The following is a 22,612-nucleotide window of genomic DNA, read 5'->3' on the forward strand; positions in this document are numbered from 1 at the left end:
GGGCACACAGGATTGGGTGGGGGAGGGAGGTACAGGGGGATAGGAATCTGGAAACAGAGACGATACACGACACAGTACATTAATGATGATGGATCAATGATAGCTACCGCTCTAAGCGAACACACGCCACAGGCATTCCAGTCAATCAAGTCAATGACCACAACATGTCATGCAACGTTAAGTGAAATAGGTCAAGATATAAAATGTATTTGATAGTGTGAAAGTTTTACAAACTAGGCTTGATCTCTGCGATGGGAGGTGTTCGAGACCCTGCGAGTCCCTGACTGCCCTCCTTCCCACCAGTCCGCCTACTCCTCCTGCTCCTCTGACTGCCAGAGGCCCTGTCCGTCGCCGCCACCTTTGCCCCTACGGACGGGGCCCCGGCCTCAGCCCTGGAACCTCTACCGGACCTGGACGAGTGGGAGGGCTGGGAAGGTTGAGAAGGCTGCGAGGTGTCTGACAGGGAGGTGCTCCGGGAGGTGCTGTCTTCCTCCGACTGCTCTGTCTGCTTCTTTTTCTCCTCGTCTGACAGGCGGTCCATCAACTTTATTGTCTCTCCGCTAATGTCTTTAAAGTATTCAATGGTGCGTTTACAAACCTCGCTAGGGTTCTCCCGTTTCTCCTGCCTAGACGTTCCCTCACCTGATGGCTTGCTGAGCTGATTCCTATCCTTCAATGGTAACCTCGAGGGCAACTTTATGGCTGCCCTTTCACTAGCCAATGGCCTTGTTGGCCGCGAGGTAACCCTAACTGAATGTGATGAGCTAGCTGCGGTTGTGGAGCTGCCCTTTTTAATGTCCTTGACTGGTATTCTAGACCTTGGTTCTACTTTGGCAATGGCTGGCTCTCCTCTTTTCTTGGTCTCAATTTTTACTGTTTGTTTGGGCTTCTGCTTGCCTATGGCTGTTCCCTGGGTGTGAGTCGACCGCCCTGACGCTTTTACTGGAAGCCTGGACCTGGGCACTTTCACTTCACTGTCTTTAACTGGTACACTTTGCTGCTGCTGCTGCTGCTGCTGCTGCTGCACTTGACTGCTCTGACCTATTTCTACTTTCTCATCTAATTCCCTACAACACAGTGTTTCTATCCTGCTGGCCTTCTGAAGTGTGGGCTCAGAGGAGGACTGCAGATTGAACACCACACTGCCACACTGAATGTAGTTGGCCTGAATACTGGAGGACTCAAGGTTATTATTGTTGTTGCAGTTCTCAGAGGGGTAATCTCTTCTTTCTGATGTGGCCTCTGTGTCTTTGCTAGATTGGCCTTCTGTACTCTGAGCCTCTATACTGATATATTCTGGCACCATCTGGCTCTCTGATATCTCAGCTTTAAAATCAGTCAGATCCCCTGAGTCTTTTTTCACAGTTATAGAGGCAGCTATGCCCATCTTAATCGGGGTGCGTAATTTGGGATCAACCTTGGAGGCTGTGATTGTGCATGAGGAGGCGGTCTCAGCTATGGCTTCACAGGTGGGTACTTCAGTACCAGCATAGCCAGTGTCACTGCCAGGGTGCAAAGGGTTGCATGTCGCTGTTGCTGCTGTTGCTGCTGCTGCTGCTGGTGGTGTGTTGCTGCCTGTGGTTGTGTCTACAATTTTCACCTTCCCCTCTACTGTGGCCCTCTCCCCTGTATTTGATTGAGAGGAAATTACACCAAGGATCTTGCCCCCTCTCCCCCTTTCCCCTGTTAGAGGGTCAGAGGAATGCTCACCAATCTGAAAAAACTGAAGCCTTTCTTCAACAAAGTCCCGCTTGCTCATGTCAATAGCACCACTGCGGGTCATCTCAAACATCTTCCCTTCGTGGAAAGGGAAGGGGTTAGGCTCACTAGTTGGTGTACTCTCATCAGTCGGTGTTCGAGCAGGGGTTGTGTCGGGTGTTGTAGCCTGTGATTTGTCCTCCACACATAAACCAAAGGGCTTGGGATCTTCGTCTTTGGTCTTGGAGTCATAAACTCCATCGTGATCGCTCCCTTTAGTGGACCAGGGGTCAAAGTCGAGGCCTTTTGTGGCTACTGTTTTAAAAGTTGAGTTGAGCTCCTCTTCAAGTTGGTAGCCAAAGTACTGATCTGCGAAGGTCTGCCTTTCTGGATGTCTGCCTTCAAGGGTGTAATCTATTTCTTGGCCACTGCTTTTTGCAGAAGACAGATTGGTTTTCCCATCCTCACACTTCTCTTCCTCAATCACTTCCAGCTTAGACTGACCAAAGGAGCGATCAGCTGCTTTTCCATCATTGGATAGACCGGATGTTTTTGGCTCCTCACTCAGTCCGTCGTCTTCATCCTGAAAATCATAACCATCTAATGAGTCAATCTCAGTGGCATCTGTGTCATGGGAAAATTCAGCAGTGGTTGCAATGGAGCAGTCAGTGATGGATTGGTCATTCCCATTATGTTCTAAGTCGGCTTCTTCCCCCTTTACGACACCATTGACCCCAGCCTCCTTATTTCCATTCTTCTCCGATTTGCGGTGTTTTGAGCGTTTCTCTCCCTCCTCTTTCATTTTGAAGGTGTACTTTTTGACAGGGATGGGATGGAATACAGATTCGTCGTCACTGGAGTCACTGTTATCAGCTCCGGGAGGAATGGGAGATGGAGGCTGGACCCTGATGACTGGCTCAGCTAAGAAGTGTTTGTCATGCTCCTCCTGGAGGTTTACTTCCATCATTTCCGTCTCCGTCTCGGAGGATGCGCAAGACTTTCTTTTCTCAGGCTCTGACTGCTCAGTGTCCAAAGGAGGTGGTGGTGGAAACTCTATATATGGAACTCTCTTCTCCCCTTTTAACTTCTGTTTCTCTGCTTCCTGTTTTTTGCTGTGATTCTCTGGAGCTGCTTGCTTAGATTTTTCCCTTACTGGCTCCCTGTAGATGAAGGTCTTGCCGTCTTCCTCTTCCGACTCCTCTGGGATTGGGCATGGCATGCCAGCCGTGGAGCCAATCACAGAGTCAGGCATTCTTGAGTTCAGGCTAACGTCCTCTGAGCTTGGCGCCTCGGGAGTAACGGGGCTCTTTCCAGAGCTGTCTATTAACGTCACTTGTTCTAGAGTGTCATCTTCTGGACTACCTTGAGGAGACTCCTTTTGTTTGACAGTGTAAAATGTTCCCCTGGTCTCATGTACTGTCCTACTCTCATGGCTTACAATTTTTTTGTAAGTTCCAAGCTGCCCAGTAGCCGTTTCTTTCTCGTACTGCTTGCCTACTTGAATGCTGACATACACAGGTAGGGGTTTGATATCTTTGAAACCTTCTGCGACAATTGCAGGAGTTCCATGATCCAAATACTCTATTTGGTCACTGTCAACACCGTTACAAGTGATATTTGACTGGCTACAGTCTGAGTCCGTGGATTTCCCTGACGATCCGCAAGTAGATTTGTTAGACTCAAAGCTACCATGTATCGGGTTTCGAACTAGAACGGGCGTGCGAGAGCCTTCTTTCTCATGTGTTTCAACAGAGGGATCTAATTTTAAAGATTGGGATCTGCGATTTTCTGAAAAATTAGAGGACTTTCTTACAGGAATTTGAGATTCCGAGTTTTTTTTTAGACCGTCATTGCTATTTGGACTCTCTCGTACAACAAATTCGGTGTAAATAATTTTCTTGGTGGTTTCTTGCCTTTGTGAATCACTATTGTTGTCATCTTTTTGAGAATCACGAACTAATGTTGGTGATAATTTGGGGGATTGGGGTTTATAGTTACCATAGCCTTGGTTCTCCCATGTTTTGAATAACTTCTTATCGTCCTGATTTTTCCCACAGGACTGATGCACGGGTGAACACTTGGACTCACTTTCTTGAACTTTTCTCTGGCTTAATGGACTCTCTGGTGTTTTTGGAATGTTAGAACCACCAAATACCTGGTAGACAGGGAGCTTACTCTCGTGGAGCTTCCTTATGGGTTGATTAGAATTTTGGCGACCCTGAGAACCCCTATCTTGTCTTTGAGCCTCTTGTTCAAACTTAAGCCTCACCGCGCTTACTTTGGAAGAAGACACATGCAAAGGTTTTGAGCCTTCAATTTCCCCGTCTCCCTGGTTTCTCGAGTCTGAATCATTGTACTGCAGCAGTACTCTCCTCTCCGGACTACTGGGTAAACTGGCACATTTCCTATCATTGGAGCCAAACTTATCTCTTAGTCTTTCTCGGCTCCATTCTTCTCCACTAGCACCATTTCTATAAACTGATCGTTCTGGACTGCTTTGTGTGGAACTAGGTCCGGATCGTGATTCCCTAAAGTCTGGTCTGCGAGATTTTCTCTCTGGAGAGGAGAGTTCATCATTGAGCTGCTCTGTCTTATCTCTGAAGAACTGTGATACCTCACAGAGTTTTTCCTCTGCCTCTTTTACGGTTCTATCAACTCTCTCCTCATACATAAGTTGCTCTCTTTCCTTTCTTTCTGTGTCGTCAGCTGGGACGCGCATCCAAATGGATTGCTTTGGGCTACCATGCTGAGAAGAGTGCTGCAAAAGTGTCATTGTGTCATAGGTATCATCAGCATTTGTCATTCTTCCTGACGTATCAAACACATTTCGTGCCGAGCGAAAAATATATTCTGTTCTTGGGCCTACAGGCCTACCCTCATTTCGGCTTCTGTCTGGTGAGTGGAAGTGAGACTTTTCCTCTGTGTCAGGAAGGGATTGGTCAAACTTTTCTGATAATAACATTTTCTCAGCAAAATTATAAGATTCTCCTCGTAACTCTGAGGATTCATCCTCATTGTACTCCACGGATTGTTGGCTAAGCAGTTTCAAGGTCTTATACGACTCGTCTGCCATTAACTGGGCTGAACTAGGGCGACTATCATCGTGTGTCATGGTGTTGCTAAATTTGGAGGAGTCAAAATAGACAGGATGTTCGACAGTTTCCCTGTCCTCTGGTCTGTTTTCTGTGTAGTAATACATTTCATTGTCAGAATGGTTTTTAGTCTCTCTGATGATGACCTCTGTTGGTTCTGTTTTATTTCCCTTTTCAATGTGTACTTCAATTATTCTTTCAACTTTTGGTTTGATGTCTTCAGAGACTCGCTGCGAGATTTCCTCAGATTTGTGCTCAAAGAGTCCCGCAAGTTCCCTAGAAGGATCCTTTCCTGATTGAAAGGCCTTCATTATGTCATGAACAGACATAGTTTCCTCACACCTCTCTGATACGGCTTCACTGCCAGGTTTGTGGTACACCATCCTGGTGGTGGTCGTGATGTGAGTTTCCTCCTTCAACCGAATGCCTTTGCCCATCGGGTCTTCATCAGGGGCACCTTTAACTGAATAGCCCTTACTAAGCTCAGGGGTGGATGGAGGTTGATTGACATGTCCTTTCGACTCAGAATCAATATATCTGATGGGATTTCCCTCCACCATTGCCAGTTGTTTGTTATCCTCAGGGTGCTCATAGCTCCTGATAACATGAACAACTTCAGTCCTCGTCTCTGTGATTACCGGGGGAACGGGGATGTCCTGGAAAGGGGCCTTTGGGCCCATGCCTTCAGCACTCTGAGGGGCAGAAGGGGTCCTTTCACTTCTGGTCTCAAAGCCACTGTCTGAGAGGGGGCTCTTATCCTGTTCATGATATAAATCATCCGTGGGTTCCAGCACTGTGTCCGTTCCAAAAAGAGCATCAGCCACTTTAGCTGGCTCTCTGTCTGAAGGGGGTGATCGCATGTTTGTTGGAGGCATTTTGAGCTTTTGTTCTTGAACCGCAATGGCGGGTTTTAGAACACGTTTTTGCTTTTCCCTGCCATCCGCTTCTCTCTTTCCTTCATCTGTTGTATGTTTTGTGTCGTGCATTTTGGAGAAAGAACTGCTACCAACGTCATTGGCTAAATAGTCCACAACCTTCGAAAGGTTGAAGTCTCTATCTTGAATTGTTTTTGCTTTTGCTTGAGGAACCACTGTCTCATATCTTGGGGGATAGCTCCAGTTGCTTGGCGGCTGTTCAACAGGTACTTTTGAGAAGTGTATGTCATCTAAGGTCCCCCTTGCCATTGGCTCGTTGGCCGCGTCTTTAGTCAGGATTTCACTCACTTTTACCAGATCTTGTTTGACTTTCTCCACAATCCGGTATGGCTCTTCATCGTCTACTTTCACCGCAGAACCAGACTGAAATCCTTTACTTGTATTAGAGTTCGGATCAGTCTGCAAAATGGCTGACATTCGTATTAAGTCCTCTTTCATATCCGCAACATCTTTCAGAATTTCTTGGCTGGATGACAACGGGGATGTCACGTTTGACTTTAAACCGGATGAGAGAAGTGGAGATTTGGTAGGGGAAAGATTTCTGGCAAACGACGACTGCAACTGAGGATTCATCTCTGCGGGCACAGTCTTGCGTGGGGACAGAATAGCAGCATTTGACCTGGACACCTCGGGTAGCTTTTTAAACTGGGGCTCTGGTAGAACATTGATAACAGAATACACAGGGACCGTCACTGTGCTGGATGTTCCAGCCGTGGTGGCTTTAGGAGGGGACCTTAGTGAGTTGTAAAGGGAACTGGATGCGGAGGATCTGATGGACTGATATGAGGACGATGCAGAGGAGGACAATGACTTTAAGGTGCCATACCCAGCTGAGCAAGAATTGAATGTTTTTTCAACCTCATCAAATGCTGCATTGACGCTTGTCGTGGCAGCATTAGTGGTCGCTTGTATTCTTTCCTGGAGACTGCTGGCGAGGAGAGACGTTGGGGAGGGGGAGTGGTACTGCGTTGGTGACGCTGTTCCATTGATCAGAGCTGCAGCACTTGGTGTGCTGTTGGATTTGAGTGGTGACGACAGTGAGGAGAAGAGGTTCCTCGCGGGGCCTGACACGTCTGAGGGAAAGGAACGGACAGAGGAGAGGCCGGGGACTGTTTTGATCGGTGAGGACGATGATACGGTTGTACCAGTGGAACCCCCCACAACGGTCTTGTATGACAGAGGGGAACTGAACATACTAAGGCATGATTTGGGAGATGTTGGAGGTGTCATGGCTATTGATGTCCTCTCAAGAAGAGGGCTTCCTCCTGTAGAGGAAGTCCTGGCTGACGATGCTGCAAAACCTTTCATAGAGGAACTGTCTGAAGCACTTTTTGCAGGTGACGCCAGGGGACTGTGGGCAACCTGGCCTGGGTACTGAGCATGTTGGACTACAGTTTTTATGGGAGAGGAGATGGTTCTGTACGATCGAATGGGAGAGGCCATGTCACTAACTGACTTAACAGAAGAGGCAGGGGATCCGGGAATGTTTGTCTTAATGGGAGAGGCCGAGTTGATGGACCAGACAGACTTTAGTGGAGAGGCAGAAGGTGTGTTGGACGAGGAGCTGGAGAGGGAGCCAAACCCAGACTTGGCTTGACCAGGGACGGCGACAGGAACAGGCGGCCACGCCTGATAAGATCTCGTTGAAAAGACCGGTTTGTGAGGGTAGCCAGAAGGCTGTGTTCTTTGCGGACTTCGATCGGATGTTTCTTCAATAATTCAAAAAAAAAAAGAACAAAAAAGGAGGCAACAGAAAGCAGAAGGTAAAATAATTGAAAAAGAAAACATAAAAAAAGGAGAAATTCAGTCAGAAACAGCATCACTTACGAGTAGCAAGACAAAAATGTACTTGTAGATTACAGAAGGTCCCTTTTACACACTCAGGATGACGTGAGAAGTGAACAACTCAAAATAAAAATACATGACAAAATGTGTGTGTGTGGGGGAGGGACAAAAATGCATGACGTGGTCGAACAAAACAACTGAAAAGTACATTTCCATTGCCTTTTGATGTGCTTAATGAGCTTGTTTGACTTGTTGAGACTAGAGTGCCTTTTACGCTCCATTTTTTCTTGACATGCAATACCTTACATTCGATTCATTTTCAATGCCAGAGAATGACCCCACAAGTTAAAAAAAAAAAGCATTACAATATCCAAGTGTTTGGCCACAACTTAGGTTTAAGAATGAGGATGCACTTTACAACAACGAAACAGTAAATTGGAAGTTAAATGAGCACCAAGTTGCAGTTTTCTGCTATTTTGTAACAGCCACTGAATGACTTTGAAAATCTTGAAATTAAATCCAAAATGTTGAAGATGGAGCAGGCAAGAATAATGAGAACAATGCACCTAAATGATATCAACATTAAGCTGTAAAGTGCAACCTGTAAAGTATTCTCAGCCATACAGTTACAAAGCCAATAAGAAGACAACAATGGCCACCGAATGAATAAAACCAAAATAAATTCAACATGTTCATACAATGCAAATAAAACAACACATTTGGTCCAAATAAATCAACGAATGACATGTATAATGTTGACCTGCCGATATTTTCAAAAGTGGCACAAAATGCAGTAGCCAAGCTTGACACACATTAAAACCATGCAGGACGGATGACCATGTTTGTTGAGCTGGGAGAAGAAATGATTCATGAGCAAAACTCCCTCTGGATACATGTAAGCAACAGCAGGACTACAATAAAGGGACCTTCACACAGTTCAAGTGATTGTGTTAATTATGTGGAAAATCTATTGATTTGTTTTTGTCATGCATGTTATTAAAATAAAAAGGCAACTCACTGGCCGCAGGGTCGGTCAAATAGCTGTAGCGCTTACGCAAAGCTAAGGAGGCAAAGGTATGGCGTCGTTCTGGCCTTTCATTCTGAAACAAAAACAAAAGATGTTTCATCATAAAAAATATGCTCATGGGGTTATGTTTACTTAAATAATGTTTAGTCATTAATTTAGTTGGAAAATGACCTGTTTCGGGCGATTCACCATTGCTGCAACCACTTTGTCTTTTTATTCTTTAACGTCGAGGGCTCATGATAGTGTTTATCAAATCCATAAATTGCAAGAGTTACTATTATTTGTCAGTGTTGGTGAAAAGATTCCACTTTATAAATATTAAAGTATTGGACAAAAAAATGGGATCATCTTATAGTTGTTGAGCGTGTCTATGCAAAGGGGGACAAGTGGTGAGAACCTCTGAGATGAAGGCACTAAATCAAAAATAATTTGACTAAAATAAGTACAATGCCAAGCATTTTTACTCCGTACAAGCCAACAGAGGGACACAAAAAAAAAACAGAAGCAGCTGTTTGTGTGATGATGAAGAGACTATTTACCTCATCGTCGGGATCGGACTCCATTTCCTGTGGGATTCCCAAGATGCATTGCGGCAGGAGCAGGGGGAGAGAGATGACAAAATGGAGAGCGGCGATATTGTCATGAGATGAAGGTGATGACAAATGGAGCAGCAAAACAAGGAAAACAGAAAACATCAGGGGGAAAACCTGCTTGCATCATCATCATGATGAGAAGAGTAAAACATGGCAGGCAAAAAAACAACAAAGAGCTGGCTGGGCAGTAGCAGAGCAGAGCAGAGCAGAGCGCAATAGCGACAGAGATATACTTTGTGGGGTCTTGTGACTGGCTTCATATGCGTGATAAAAAAAAAAAACCACGCAAATAGGCAGTCAGCTGCAAAACCCAATGAGCGAGAGATTGAGTACCGTGTGGGTGAGGTGACATGAGGCAAAAAAGGGGACGGCGTGTGCTTAGGGACACTTGATGACTTGATGCCTACCTTTTTGTGAGTCGGCAGTGTGATGTTCAGATTGCAAATGGCAGTCTGCGGAAAACCTTTGGAGTTTTTGGGTTCTTTCAGGAACGACAGGCGGCCACAGGGCTCCTGACCCATATCTCGGGTCTGTAGAAGAAACACAAAATGTAATTCACTACTTGGTTGCAGAGGAGTTTTAATTTTGTAATTGAATTTCTACCATTTAGCTCTGATTGATAATTTCACCGGACGTTTTTGTCCACAGTAGAAAAAAATAATCAATTTTGGAGGAAGAATTTGTTTTGATGAAAATTGCATGATAAATAATTTTTTAAAAAACGACAACAAAAACTCGTACCTTCACGTTGAATGGAAGTCTGTTCTCCTTGAAAGAGTAAAAATTAAATACAAGCTGCTGTCCACTTTTGGTCAGCGGAGACAAGTTGCCATAGCAGTCCACATGAATGGGCTTCCCCTCTAGAACCTGAACCAGGACGATGACATGTTGACACCTCTTAATAATCAAATCAGATTTGGGGCGACTCAAGTCGGGGTCAGATTTGGGGAAGTCCCACCTCAATGTCTTTACTGCGGGCCACCTCCTCAAAGTTCTCCTGCTGCTCGAGAGTCTTGTCCACTTTGTCGTCCGTCATGCAGAAGCAGCGGAGGCGCGCCTCCACCGGGTCATTCATTTTGGCGAACACCACAAATTTGGCCAGGTACGGCACGCAGATCAGCTCCCGGTATAACTGAGACGCCAGACCCACCGTCTCAGGAATCTGGTGACAGTCTGCGAGCCAGAACCTGGGAGGAGAGAGAATTTGTTACACAATATGAAGGATAGTGGATCTGATGGTCTCACAAATTGATTGTGTCGTACCTGGCCGACACATTTGTGGTAAAGGAGACGCAATCGGTCACGAAGGAAAGCGGCGTGGTCCCTGTGATGTCCTCCCACTGGGCGGGGGATGTCCCTCCTGTGCAAGGCAAAGAACATGAGTGCTCGCTCTCTTTAGGTCTAATAATGTCAAGATGGCCGTGCCTGTAATGCTGCAGAGCAAACGGAGGCAAGGCGTCGCGTCGCCGCGGTGGCCTGTGGGGTGGCCTTCCGCCTGGCGGGGCGGGACGGGGATGGTCATGGTGATTGGCTTGTGGAACTTCCTCCTCCTGGGCTCCACGGTGACAATTGGGCTGAAGGTGGCTCGGTTCCCTAGGACCGCTCTCACCATGTCATCGGGAAGAGGCTGAGCCTAAAACGGCGGCGGGGAATGGGTCATACCTTGACTTCTGAGTTGGGCTCAACTACTCAAGTCATAGGTCTGTGATGATGTCATACAAACCTGCAAGCCGACACGGATCTTCTTGGTGAGCGCCCCCTGCGGGAAGGAGGCCTGAACCATGGGCACAGTGCTACTGGACAGGACGCCGCCGTCAGGACCCATGTGGTTGGATTCCTGCTTGATTCTCGACACCACGGCAAAATACTGAGGGAAGTCTCGGCTCACGATGCGGCAGATGCGCTTCTTCTCCAATTCAGCAGGGCTATCCAATTCTGCAACATGACCATCGGGAGCTGAGATGAGGGAACAGCTTGAGCAGCGACATATGACTACGTAGTTATGTGGCACAAGAAGGAACACTCAGTCACGCTGTACTTTCTGGTTTTAATGTAGACGCTCTCAAAGTAGCGTCCCTTTACCTTCGTCCATGCCAGTCAGCAGCTCCGTAAGTTCCTCTGGCGTGGACTCAAACTGGTGCTCCCGCCACGTGTCGCCGTTGTCACTCCTCAACACAATCAGTTCTCGTTCCTTCCCCCGCATGGAGCCGAAATGAGGGATCTCCACAATCACGGGACTGAAAGAGAGCACACGGTCCAAATTTTAGGCTGCTTGTCCTCAAGGTTAGCGATGTCACATTTTTAAAAGCCAGCTTTTGAGCACGTATTTTCTACAGTCGTAACAATAACAATGAAGCCTACCCAAGGAACTGGGCCCCGGCCGGGCCGACCTCCACGAGTCTGCTGACCAGGCCTTCCCCTTCCACCATGGGCGGCGGGTAGGCCAGCTTATGCCTCTTGGCCAGGCGACAGGTGATGCGAGTGGGCGCCGTGCACTTCCTGGGCGGGATGATGATGCGCATGCCGTTATGGCGGCTGCCCCTCATGGACCCGCCGCGCGCATCCACCATGAAGCTGACCAGGAACCTGCGGGACAACCGAGAAGAGCTGTAAGAGGCTGAGGAAGAAGACGCCCGGGCAAAGACGGACACAAGCCATGGACAAAAAAGTGAGGACCATCCCCCATGCTGTGATCACTGGACACCCAAACACGGAACAGAAACCAGAGAAGAAGATAATGGAAAAGCGCCAGACGCAACAAAAGAAAGGTGTTTTGAGTTCCGAGAACTGGCTCACGCCTCAAATTGAGAGGAAACTAAGAGCGATGGCGTTTCATTCAGTTTGGAGGGAAGAGGTGAGATTGACGCCAGTGTTTCGGATCCTCGAAAGCAGCCATCAGTGATCAAATATTCACACACCTGCACAGATGTTTCACCAACCAAAGGTGATACGCTACTCGCCAAAAACAGGAGATTTGGCTTTCTGGTGACATTTCGGGATGACCCAAATATGCACTGCCATTTACACGTGAACTTAATTGGACTTTTTAAAAACTTTTGAATGCACATGTACAGCCACTGTTTGACTTTGTCAGAAAATAGCACACTGTGCAAAAGTATTGAAACAAACAAAAGGACGTTCATTGAAATTTCAGTTAAGATCATGTGTAAAAGTTTGAGTGCAGTTGAAGATTCAATCAGGAATTTCCCCTGAAAGCGCCACATGCCAAATGTTTTGTGAATTGTCTGTCCTGTCGGCAAGATGACGGATACGTGGAGAAATGAGTCAAGTACAGTAATCCCCCGCTTTATCACAGTGCGCTTACAATTTATTTTAGGTGTTTACGTGACTTTAAAAAGTGTGCAAAGCGGGTATTTTGAAACTGCAGAAAATTCTTTCTTAGTGTTCACAGATTTACAAATGCTTCTGGAATGGGGGATCACTGTATAAATTCTTCCTGTGAGTTTTTTTTTTTCTGTAAATGCAGCATAGGGTTATTCGTGTAGTCTGTAAGAGAAAATCAAGTACACAAAGATGACACGCGTGTACTAAAAAATGCAAATGAAACACCACAGCACACGGATGAGTGGGAGGAAAAAGGGAATGTCGGGAAAGGCAGCGGTGAATGAGTGAGTGACATCACTGAGGGGGCGGGGGAAGAGGGGGGGAGTCACGAGTTACAGAGCAGCCAGCTCAGTCTTCACCTGGAGTCATACTGAGGGAGCGGGGAGGAGAAGCTGTAAAATAAACACATGGAGACAATGCAGGGGGAGGCAGAAGCCCCGAAACCTCGTTTTAGTATCAAGGCTGACAACCGCTGTCGGGATCTATGGTGACAAAACACAAACACGCCACCGGGACGGAAAGCAGAACACACTAACTGGGAGTCGACGCTCTTACCCAGAGTGGATGGGGCTGGACGCCATGTTGTGGCCGTGGTCCACCGTGTCCGGGGTCCAGCTGTAGCGCCGCAGGCACTCAGAGTTGTATTCGTGGGTCACGGCCAGGTGCTGCAAACACACAGGGAGGGGCGGGTGAGCTGAGCGGACGATGAAGACGGGGGCGAAGGTGTGAAGAACGTGAAGAAGAAGAATATTGTTGCAAATTGATTTCAGTGGTTCAGTTCAAAGGAAAGTGAGGCCAATTGCTACATTCAAACTAATTTTGTCTCTCCCTTCTACTTTTTTGATATATCAAGTTTCATTGGCTCTTTGAAAAACTTTGTGCAGTGAATCTTTTTGAGTTTCACTATTGGAATTGCAAAACTGCAAAAAAAAAACAATATTCCAATTCATTCAGATGCATCAGCACATGATAATGTGTGTGACAGAAACAAGCATGGGTGAGCGAAGAATGAACATGGGAGACCTGGAAATAATGGCATGAACGTATTATTATTTTGATACCTTATTTAGTGGGTCGACCAGGTAGGAAATGTCTTTACAGACACTCTGAAGCTTCAAGAAGAAGGAAGAGTCAATTGCACTTTATCACAAATTATGTTTGCTTTATAATGAAAATGACACTGGGTTTACAATCAAACCACACAAAATAAATAACACTGTGTATTAGATGTGATTGGACTAGCGTTGAGTAAATGACTTTCAAGCTTATATTGTAAAGGTGGTCAATCATGTTGAGTTTATATTTTGGCTGTGTATAGTTTGGGCTCTTGGGTGATGTCATCACTTAACTAGCAAGCTACATCGCTGCCGCTGTTTATAATCTGAGAGGTTTACAGTTTCTGGTTTAGCTCCTGACCACCAAAAGAACAGTGGAATGGGGAGGGAGCCCTGCAGTGTGCCCTGAGATTTTCCCAAAAATAACAGACGGGAGAGGAGATGATGCACTATTCTTGTGTTAGCAGAAAGTCCAAATTCTAAGTGCTACATACATCCTCTGCAGCTGAACAATAGGCAAAACTAAGCGGAATATATAGAATTGTTTGCTTTACCGTATCCTTGGTGGGGGCCAAGATCTCCTCGATCATCATGCTGTCCCGGGCGAAGGAGCTCCGGTTGAGGGTGTTGGACCTATCCGAACTGAAGGAGCGGAGGCTAAATGTTACCACCCGAGCCAGCGCCGTGGGGCAACAATAAGCGACCGGCATCAGGGAAACACAACACAGGACAAAAAGCAAGGAATTACGTTATTGCATGCAACCTCCAGGGAACATGTTTTTGGTTTTCATCAAAATGGACGGAAAGTGTCCAGAATGGTAAATTAGAAGGAGGCGAAAAGGGAGATGAGATTCTGGAGAGGCAGGTTATTCAGGGATGGAAATACCACAACTACTACAACTACCACTACTACTGCGACTACAACTACTACTACTACTACTACTACAAGGGCTGCATGATATTGGAAAAACCCGTGATAGATATTGCCATATTGATGTTATTGCGAACTAAGGAAAAGACATTTTTATTATCTAATGAAACATTTTTCTTTCATGCTGCAAAATGAGTATTACAATTCTGCAGACACAACATTTAGTGTTCACTTTTGCTGCTTTGAGTCACACACTGTTTTTCTGCCATATGGTGTACCACAGGGTTCAACTTTGGGGCCCCTGCTGTTTTATTTCCTGCCCCTGGATTCCATTTTAAGGAAGAATAGCATTTCTTTTCACTGCTATGCAGACAACAGTCAAATGTATGTCCCATTAAGCAAAAAGGACACTTTCTCCTTAGGGCTACTTTGTCCTGTATGGAGGAAATCAAATCTTGGATGGCACCAAACTTTTTCAAACTTTTGCAGAAAGAACAGAGGTTAGTGTTTGGTCCCAGTGGTCCTTGTAAATCTCATCCTGCTGGGCCTCAGTCCGAAATTTGGGTATCGAATTGGACAGTAAAGTGACAGTGAATAAATACCACGGCTTTGTTTTAAAACATAAGACCATAGAGAGTTTTATGTGTCTGAAAAGACAAACAACTAAGCCGGTCATTTGTGAGGAGGAAAATGCAGAGCTCAGCATGTCGAGCGGGGGCGCAGTTGGGCACAGAGAAGAGCTTTTCTTCACGGCTGCGTTACCCAGCAACTCTGAGCTGCCTAAATGGACACAGTGGCAATTCCCAGTTGGAAGTCTCCCGAGCCAACATCCGTTCAAAGGGTCGTCCTTCCTTTCAAGTGGTTCAATCGGTATCCAGAGTGTCACATCACCTGCCTCTCTCCCGCTTCCGTCCGTTTCTTTCTACAGAACGAGGCTGCGTTCATTCAGCTGCCAGTCCCACCACGTTTCCGTCCTCTCAGCCACTTCAAGCATCTATACTTCCAACCTTTTTGCATTCATCTTGCCATTAACCAATCTGTCTCCTTTCCTCCCTTGAAGCTTCACTGAACAATTTCCCGCCAAGTTGACAAATTACGAGCCATTCTTTATGACGCTACTTGTGAACGACAATGGGCATAGGATGAGTTATGTTAACATCGGTGCGGAATATTGAACCAAAAATCCGGAGTCCTGGTGACTGCCGCGGCATATTCACTGATTTATGACCCGTGCAACTTGCGACTTTGTTTACAGCTTGGCTGCCTTTCAACAAGGTCCCCTCTGTTTCTCTTTCAGACACTATTTCACTAGTCGCCACACTCTATTACAGTATGTCTAGCAAAACACTGCCGGTGTCAAAGTCACGTAAGAAAAGGCAAAGAAAGGCCATCGATTTCGACACCATGATAATAGTAATCCGGCTCTACAGGGGCGAGAGGAAAGTTAATGGGATTGGAAAAGCTTTAGCTAGCCTGCTAAACTGCTGCTAAGCTGCTAACAGATGGTAGCTACAAGTCAAACTGCATCGAAAAGCGACAGACTGCCCCGACCGGAGCCGCAAAAAAAAAAAAAAAACTGAAACAATTCCTGCCCTTAACTTATGTCCCTGGAAGTTGCCGCTTGAAAGAAAGCCACGTCGACATTATAGGATGAGTGTCCAAAACTCAAAAAGGTTCGGGTAAAACAGTTAATGCAGCTTTTTTTCCAGCACGGATGATGAATCAGGTAAACAAGTGAGGGGGAATAAGGTCATCACAACATTGCAAAATAGGGACAAAACTACCACAAACAAACACTGGGGGACATGGGAGGGAAGCTCTCGGTTTGCGTTAAGGGGATTTGTGTGAGAGGGTGATACGGGACGCCATTCACAACTAAAGACTCCTACGACAAGATTCTCGTCTTACCTTATTCTAGGGCTAGAGCAAAAGTTGAGGTGCAGGGGAAAGAAAAGATAGGAGAATGTCAAGCAAAGTCAGAGAAACCTAAATGTGTGTTGGCAGTGTGGAAGGCACAGAAAGGAAAAATAAGTTCTTCAAACTTTAGTCAATCAATTCAACAACAGAACATGTAAGACGGTTTTATCATGAAGTTTACATTTTAACAAAATGAAATTGAGGTAGGCCTGCACAATCTGACAAAATCACATTGGTATGAAAAATAGTGGTAACCTTAGAGCCACACAGTGATAATTAGGGGTATTTTTTTTGCGCATGTGATCATCAACACCAATTTTAGTCGGCACGAAATGATTTTACAACTAATGAGGCTGTTGCCAAACACAATCATGATGCAGTGCAGTTGCGCATCACAGCATATGCATTGCATCTCATTACTGTGCAGGTGTACCAAATCCTGTGGCTCATCTCCGAACTATTTCCGGTTGCACCCCCAGAGCCTTGTTTACACGAAAAAAAAAGTGTTTTCCAAACTCATATCTGTAATCCACTTCTTGCCCCGATTTGTTTTGATCACTCTGACCATCCACAGTGTGTCAGTGGTGTTTTTCACTGCAGCGTTTCTTCTGATTTAGGATCGAGGAGCAGCCTACAGGAAACAGTATTCAGCTCGTTTATCGCTCTAATTGGGGCAACTTTGAAACTCCGCAATTGAATGAGGCCACGTGAAAAAAATGCTGAATCATTTTATCGGTTCCGATCATTAGATGGCAACTTTCCAACAATGTACCAGTGCACACTGTTCCACCAGGTGTCATACATTTGCTATGTGCACCAAGCAGTGATGTAATGTTTTATCCATTCTTCTTCTCCTGCATGTTCATCTTAGCAAATGACAAATAGATGCCTACCTGGCCGAGCGGGCACCGATGCTGAAGCCCATGTAGCCCTCCTGAGGGAGGGAGTCATCCCCCAACTCTTTGAGGTCCTGGGGCCGCAGGTACTTGTCCGTGTCGCAAGTTATGGCATCCTCACCTGACGGAGAGATGGCAATAGCGCCGTGAAATGTTTAAAGCAGAAAAGTAGTCCCTTATCATTTTTTAATCATACTGGAGGCCTCAGGACATTTATCTGCACCATTTATTGCTGAATGCATCTGCAGGGCCTACTGCAACTTTGTTCTTGTTTGATGTTAAAAGCACCCAAGACCATGCAATGGACAGTAAACATTACAACATAAAAAACACATATCAAATAGATCCATTTACATCCAGAGTCACTCTCTACCCTCTCTCTCCCTGACAGCAGAGTCACCAACAGCCCCAAGGCACAAACGACAAGGTGAGCAGAAAAGTGAAGCAACACCACATCGCACCTCGATCGGCGGACCGGTGGACGATGACACGCCGCTCCACGAAACGTGCCGCGCGGCTAGCGTGCTTGGCTTTCTCCCTCATAGCTGGATGGTGCTTGTGCACCGCGTAGCCCCGCAAACAGTGCGCTCGTTCACCGCAGCCCCTCCCCTCTCGCCTTCGCGAGTGCCGCACTACAATCGTACTCAAGTTCCGCTAGAGCACCACTCGTTGCGTTTCCGGTCTGATATTTCACAATAAAACCTAACAATAATAGTTATTTAACATTAGAAAAAAAATTAGACCATGAATTCGCCGACACTTTAAAGAAGAACGCAAATGAAATTAGTTTAAGTTCATATTGAATTATTTTTGCCCGTTTGCGTCGACATACGTGTAATCGTTGGGACGTCTTGGATGATATACTACCGAAAAATTAAGTCACCTTTGCGGTCATGTGAGACGTGTTAACGCGAGACGAACATTTTTGTGCAACTGTTCGTTTCGTACAATCTTTCAAGTCGAACGTCATTTTATATTTTGTGGACTTTCGCTTCCTGTTGAGACTGGCTGCTATTCTCTAACTTGACTACCCACTGTCCAGTTCACAGAAACGACTTTCAAAAGACATTGTTTTTCCGCATCATTAGTCATTTTCTTCTCTTAACATGCAACGATAAAATCTCAAATTTACACACCGTATTCAATAAACGTTGTGATACGGTTACGACACGCTTACAGTGACTATATCATTCAATTTTGAGTTGACTTACTGTTCTCCGACGCAGCCATAATTCCTTTATATTTAGAGTTTGCAAGTCATTTTAAATATCAAGGGAAGTTGCCTTTAAACGGTGAAAAAGTCTTCCAAAAATAATTCGTCTTTTGGTACACAGGGAGAAGAACGCGTAAAGTCCGGTGACATCTGACGTCTGCAAAGTCCCGAGTTAAATCCCTTAAGAAAAGCTCATCTCGTAGGCTTTAAAGAGGTGACACTCGTCTCCGCAAACGTCTTTTCTGACGCACCAAGAACGTGTCGACCACAAACAAGCACTAACGGTCATCTCTTCTTCGACGGCGGGGGAGTTCTGGCCAAAACCCACAAATGCCAAGTTTTGGCAAAAGAGGGAGGAACCCAATTGAAACCGACGCGAGGAAGTGAACAAGTTGCAAACTTTGCACAAGCGTCCAATTGTGCAATGTGCGATGCACATCACGTATTTAGAAGCAGTGAGAGCCTACACACAGATTGTGACCAGCCTGCAGCATAACAAGATTGGCCATCTAACCCAGAAGGATTAAAGCGACTCTTTACATCCACTCTCTCTTCTACACAAGCACACCACCTGTGAATCATTGCACAAGTCCTCTAGAAGGGATCTTCAGTCTATCCAGTCCCGACTCATACCTGTCATGTCCCCTATCGGTTGACACTACGTACAACCCCACGCAAACAACTGTTGTCAAGGCAACACATCCGCAAAGCAGCTCATCAATTTTACAAAAGGAAACAAAGCTCAGGAGACCCAAGCATCTCGCTCTTGTTGTTGTTGTTGATATTTGCCAAGGCCTTTGCGGCACTTTAGAACATCTCCAATGCAACAAAAACGCAGGATAGTGAGATGGAGATGAAAAAACAAAGGTGCGGGAAATAACATGCGTGGTGTGAGTCTGCAAGGAGAGGAACGGAATTTCAGAATAAGTCAGCAGGAGTTCACGATGGGAGCAAAACTAGCATCAAATCTGGGAGGTAGATGTTACAATACACTATACGGACAAAAGTATTGAGACAAACGTGTTTGTTGTGAGTACCGTGAAGAGAAAAGTCAAATTTTTAAAAAAGAAGAACCACACACAACAAAGCAAAGCCACAACCAGAGCGGTTTGGACGGCAACCTAATGAGCCGATACCTTCATCGTCATCTGACATGGACTCCTCCTCCAGACTTTCAGGCACATTGGCCCAAACTGTGAGATTTGAATGCATGCCGTGACACATGCACACGTGTTAACACATCACAACAAGGCACAGTTCCTATGACAGTGCAATCATGCCGTGCAGGAAACAAAACAAAAAACTGTTGTTAGCTTACCTTCATCATCTGACATGTCCAGGAACTCGTTCATGGTTTCCGGGACGTTGATTTTGTGTTTTTCGGCTGCACTCTGTTAATATTAGAGGGAAAGTAATCGTAAGAAGCAAAATACATGATACAAAACACATGATTTTGTAAAACAAATATTTTTTTCCCCTCTTTGGTCCCATTTTAAATCCATCTATTAGCTTCATCCTAGCTAGCGCCAAGCTAGTTTGCCTTTTCAATTCAAGCTTGCAAGCTCAACTTGGTGCATGGCGTTAGCCGGCCAAATATTACCATAGCTAGCCAGCTGACGGTCAAACATTATACTTTAATATTTTGTTTCGATAACTCAGTTTATTGTTACGTAAACAAAATATTGAAGCACTAATTAAACTGGTCAACAGTAAATTTGTGTCCCTGAGTCCTTTGACAATAATGACTTTTATCTAGCATAGCAGGTTTGTTTTTAAATTTGAAATTCCTTAATTCATAAATATTACAAAATATATTCTTCTTGATGCGTCTCACCGCAGTATTCAGGTTTTCGTCTGTCACAGGCCTCAGTGTGTCCACCACCGAGATGTAACCAAGGCGACGGGCGATGGCAAGTGCCGTGTTCCCATTCTGTGCGAGAAACACACAGGAAGTTGGTCAGACACTGACACAGAAAAGAAAAGAATGGAGCTGCGACGGAGCTCTGGGACTAACCGTGGTGAGCTCGTTGGCTGAGGCGCCACGCTGGACCAGGAGGTTGATGATGTGCGTGTGGCCCTGCTGAGCCGCCTGGTGCAGCGGTGTGTAACCATTCTGCGGTGACAAAAGACACACGACATGAAGACATCAACAAAACACAACTTTGTCATCTTTATTGTTTTCCACCTTGGTTTTGCCGTTGATTTTGGCATGATTCTGGAGCAGGAAGTTTGCCATCTTGGCGTTGCCATAGTGACAAGCCACATGCAGCGGCGTGTAGTCCATCTGTGAGAACCCCAGAGACTTTTATTGAACCGCAGGCGTCACTTCGAGCATCTGCCGCGTGCACGCTGGCAGAAAGCCCGTACCTTGGTTTGCGCGTTGACGTCAGCGCCGTGGTTGAGGAGGACTTCCGCAACGTTGACTTTGTCCTCCTGAGCCGCTAAGTGGAGCGGTGTGAGTCCGCTCTGGCGGTGGCACAAAGACAGGCACAATAGGAATGAATACACTTGAGAAAACTGTTGGTCCAAAAAAACTTCATTTGAGACCGTGGCTCTCCTTTTCCACATGACATGATAAACACACCTGTTGAGTGACGTTACCTTGTTGCAAATGTTGACGGCAGCGCTCTTGGCTAGCAGCAGTGACACCAGGTCCACGCTGCCCTCCTGTGCCGCCAGGTGGATGGGGCTGATGCCCTGCCGCGTCATCGCGTTGGTGTCGGCGCCGTACTCCAGCAGCGTGGTGCCGATGTCCATCTGGTTCTTCTTGGCGGCAATATGTAGCGGCGTGTAGCCGTTCTGGCGAAGAGAGAGAAACGCAGAGTTGGCGTGATCAGCTCTACTATGTGGGAACTGACTTTGTTGAACTTTTACATGTTGTGAGGCCCAGCAATATTTAAAAGCTAAATGGATTTTAGGCTAAATTTTTAATGACACAGATATAGGTGGACTTGGATGAGGTGACTTGACGACACATCACCATCAGCAACAAGCACAAATGTGAGCTAAAGCGCATTACGAATGGAAGAAATGAGAGCGATGTGATTTGGATGCGATACGGACACACACAGCGGCCCCTCCCGTCACAGTTGCGTGTTGCGTGTACCTTGGCGGCAGCGTGCGGGGAAGCTCCCTGATCCAGCAACAGCAGGGCTACTCTCTGATTATCGTAGTGAGCGGCTACATGCAGTGGAGTTAACCCGCTCTGAAATGGCCCACAGGCACGCACACACACAGCAGCAGGTTAATAGATAGGACTGAATGAAGACGTGCACAAACGTGACAGGAGCCAGAAAAGACACATGGCACAGTTGAAGACTTTTGTGTAGGTCGTGTGGGTTCATGCAAACATTGAGAAGAAATCAGAACACTCAGCAGAAGACAGATGAATGATTGACTGCATGATCATCAATTCAAATGAGGTTCTCATATGTCAAAATGGGCGACTCCTCCTTTCCTCATCATAACAACGGCCCACAGTTCAATGATGCTTCCCCACATTTTTGGACGACGCCCACGCAGCATTCCACACGCTCGACAGTGAGCTTGACTGAGTCACCGTGTGTGTGTGCTGCATCACGCCGGAATGTGCTCAACACTTTGACGATGGGAGAGAAAAATAATCTGTGGTATTTTCGACCAGAGTTCAACGTGGGAGGAAAATCTCGTAAACGAAAAAATTGCTGAGTCATTAAATAGAAGCATCGTGAATTATCATGATAGGCTGATATTATGTGCCGCTAAATGCTAACAGATTTTGACCAATTCATCACTCATGAAGAAGACTCCCCAAAGAGAGCCTTAGTGGCCTCTAACTCGTTTTTTGGTCTTTCTTTTTTTAATAGACTTCTCACCTTGCCAGCAGCGTCAGGCGCAGCCCTCTTCTGCAGGAGCAGACTGGCTACCTCCATCTTGCCATATTTGGCGGCCACGTGGAGCGGACTGAAGCCTTTCTGTTGGGACGTACAACACCATAAAAGTCAGATTTAGCTGGAAAGTGCATTTGAAATATTGAAAAAAACAAATTTGTGTTGTCTTATTTTGAAAAGCTACCAGTGCTGTACTTGATTAAGGTGCAGATATTTTTTCCAAAGTAATGTGGAACCCCAGCGGGTTGTGAAGCACCTGACCTATTTTCCTACTTCTACTGTAACTCCAAATTTCAAATGACAAACATCTGGATAT

At 46.0% G+C, this 22,612-nt stretch overlaps 1 protein-coding gene across 24 annotated transcripts in view; it reads right to left on the reverse strand.

Annotated features, from left to right (window-relative positions):
* LOC148393484 (ankyrin-3-like) overlaps positions 1–22,612 on the reverse strand; it is a 70,218-nt gene that overhangs the window by 8,285 nt on the left and 39,321 nt on the right. For 9 of the 24 annotated variants that reach the window (XM_088385160.1, XM_088385157.1, XM_088385153.1 and 6 more), the window contains 25 exons: positions 22,282–22,380; positions 21,534–21,632; positions 21,029–21,226; positions 20,795–20,893; positions 20,613–20,711; positions 20,442–20,540; positions 20,262–20,357; positions 19,746–19,818; positions 19,564–19,620; positions 17,212–17,335; positions 14,085–14,187; positions 13,537–13,587; positions 13,031–13,140; positions 12,835–12,867; positions 11,492–11,716; positions 11,213–11,367; positions 10,854–11,065; positions 10,556–10,763; positions 10,394–10,490; positions 10,089–10,317; positions 9,872–9,997; positions 9,538–9,660; positions 9,077–9,103; positions 8,529–8,610; positions 235–7,434 (listed from right to left, as the gene is read on the reverse strand). In XM_088385160.1, the coding sequence (XP_088241286.1) occupies positions 235–7,434; positions 8,529–8,610; positions 9,077–9,103; positions 9,538–9,660; positions 9,872–9,997; positions 10,089–10,317; positions 10,394–10,490; positions 10,556–10,763; positions 10,854–11,065; positions 11,213–11,367; positions 11,492–11,716; positions 12,835–12,867; positions 13,031–13,140; positions 13,537–13,587; positions 14,085–14,187; positions 17,212–17,335; positions 19,564–19,620; positions 19,746–19,818; positions 20,262–20,357; positions 20,442–20,540; positions 20,613–20,711; positions 20,795–20,893; positions 21,029–21,226; positions 21,534–21,632; positions 22,282–22,380 (10,024 nt within the window). Of the gene's footprint in view, positions 1–234; positions 7,435–8,528; positions 8,611–9,076; positions 9,104–9,537; positions 9,661–9,871; positions 9,998–10,088; positions 10,318–10,393; positions 10,491–10,555; positions 10,764–10,853; positions 11,066–11,212; positions 11,368–11,491; positions 11,717–12,834; positions 12,868–13,030; positions 13,141–13,536; positions 13,588–14,084; positions 14,188–16,309; positions 16,322–17,211; positions 17,336–17,675; positions 18,313–18,425; positions 18,840–19,563; positions 19,621–19,745; positions 19,819–20,261; positions 20,358–20,441; positions 20,541–20,612; positions 20,712–20,794; positions 20,894–21,028; positions 21,227–21,533; positions 21,633–22,281; positions 22,381–22,612 lie in introns of those variants that run through there. The other 15 variants (XM_088385159.1, XM_088385158.1, XM_088385178.1 and 12 more) reach the window with 11 other exon arrangements.

This window comes from Syngnathus floridae, chromosome 9 (assembly GCF_059516105.1).
Source record: "Syngnathus floridae isolate MCC-2025c chromosome 9, RoL_Sflo_1.0, whole genome shotgun sequence".
Classification (NCBI taxonomy): domain Eukaryota; kingdom Metazoa; phylum Chordata; class Actinopteri; order Syngnathiformes; family Syngnathidae; genus Syngnathus; species Syngnathus floridae.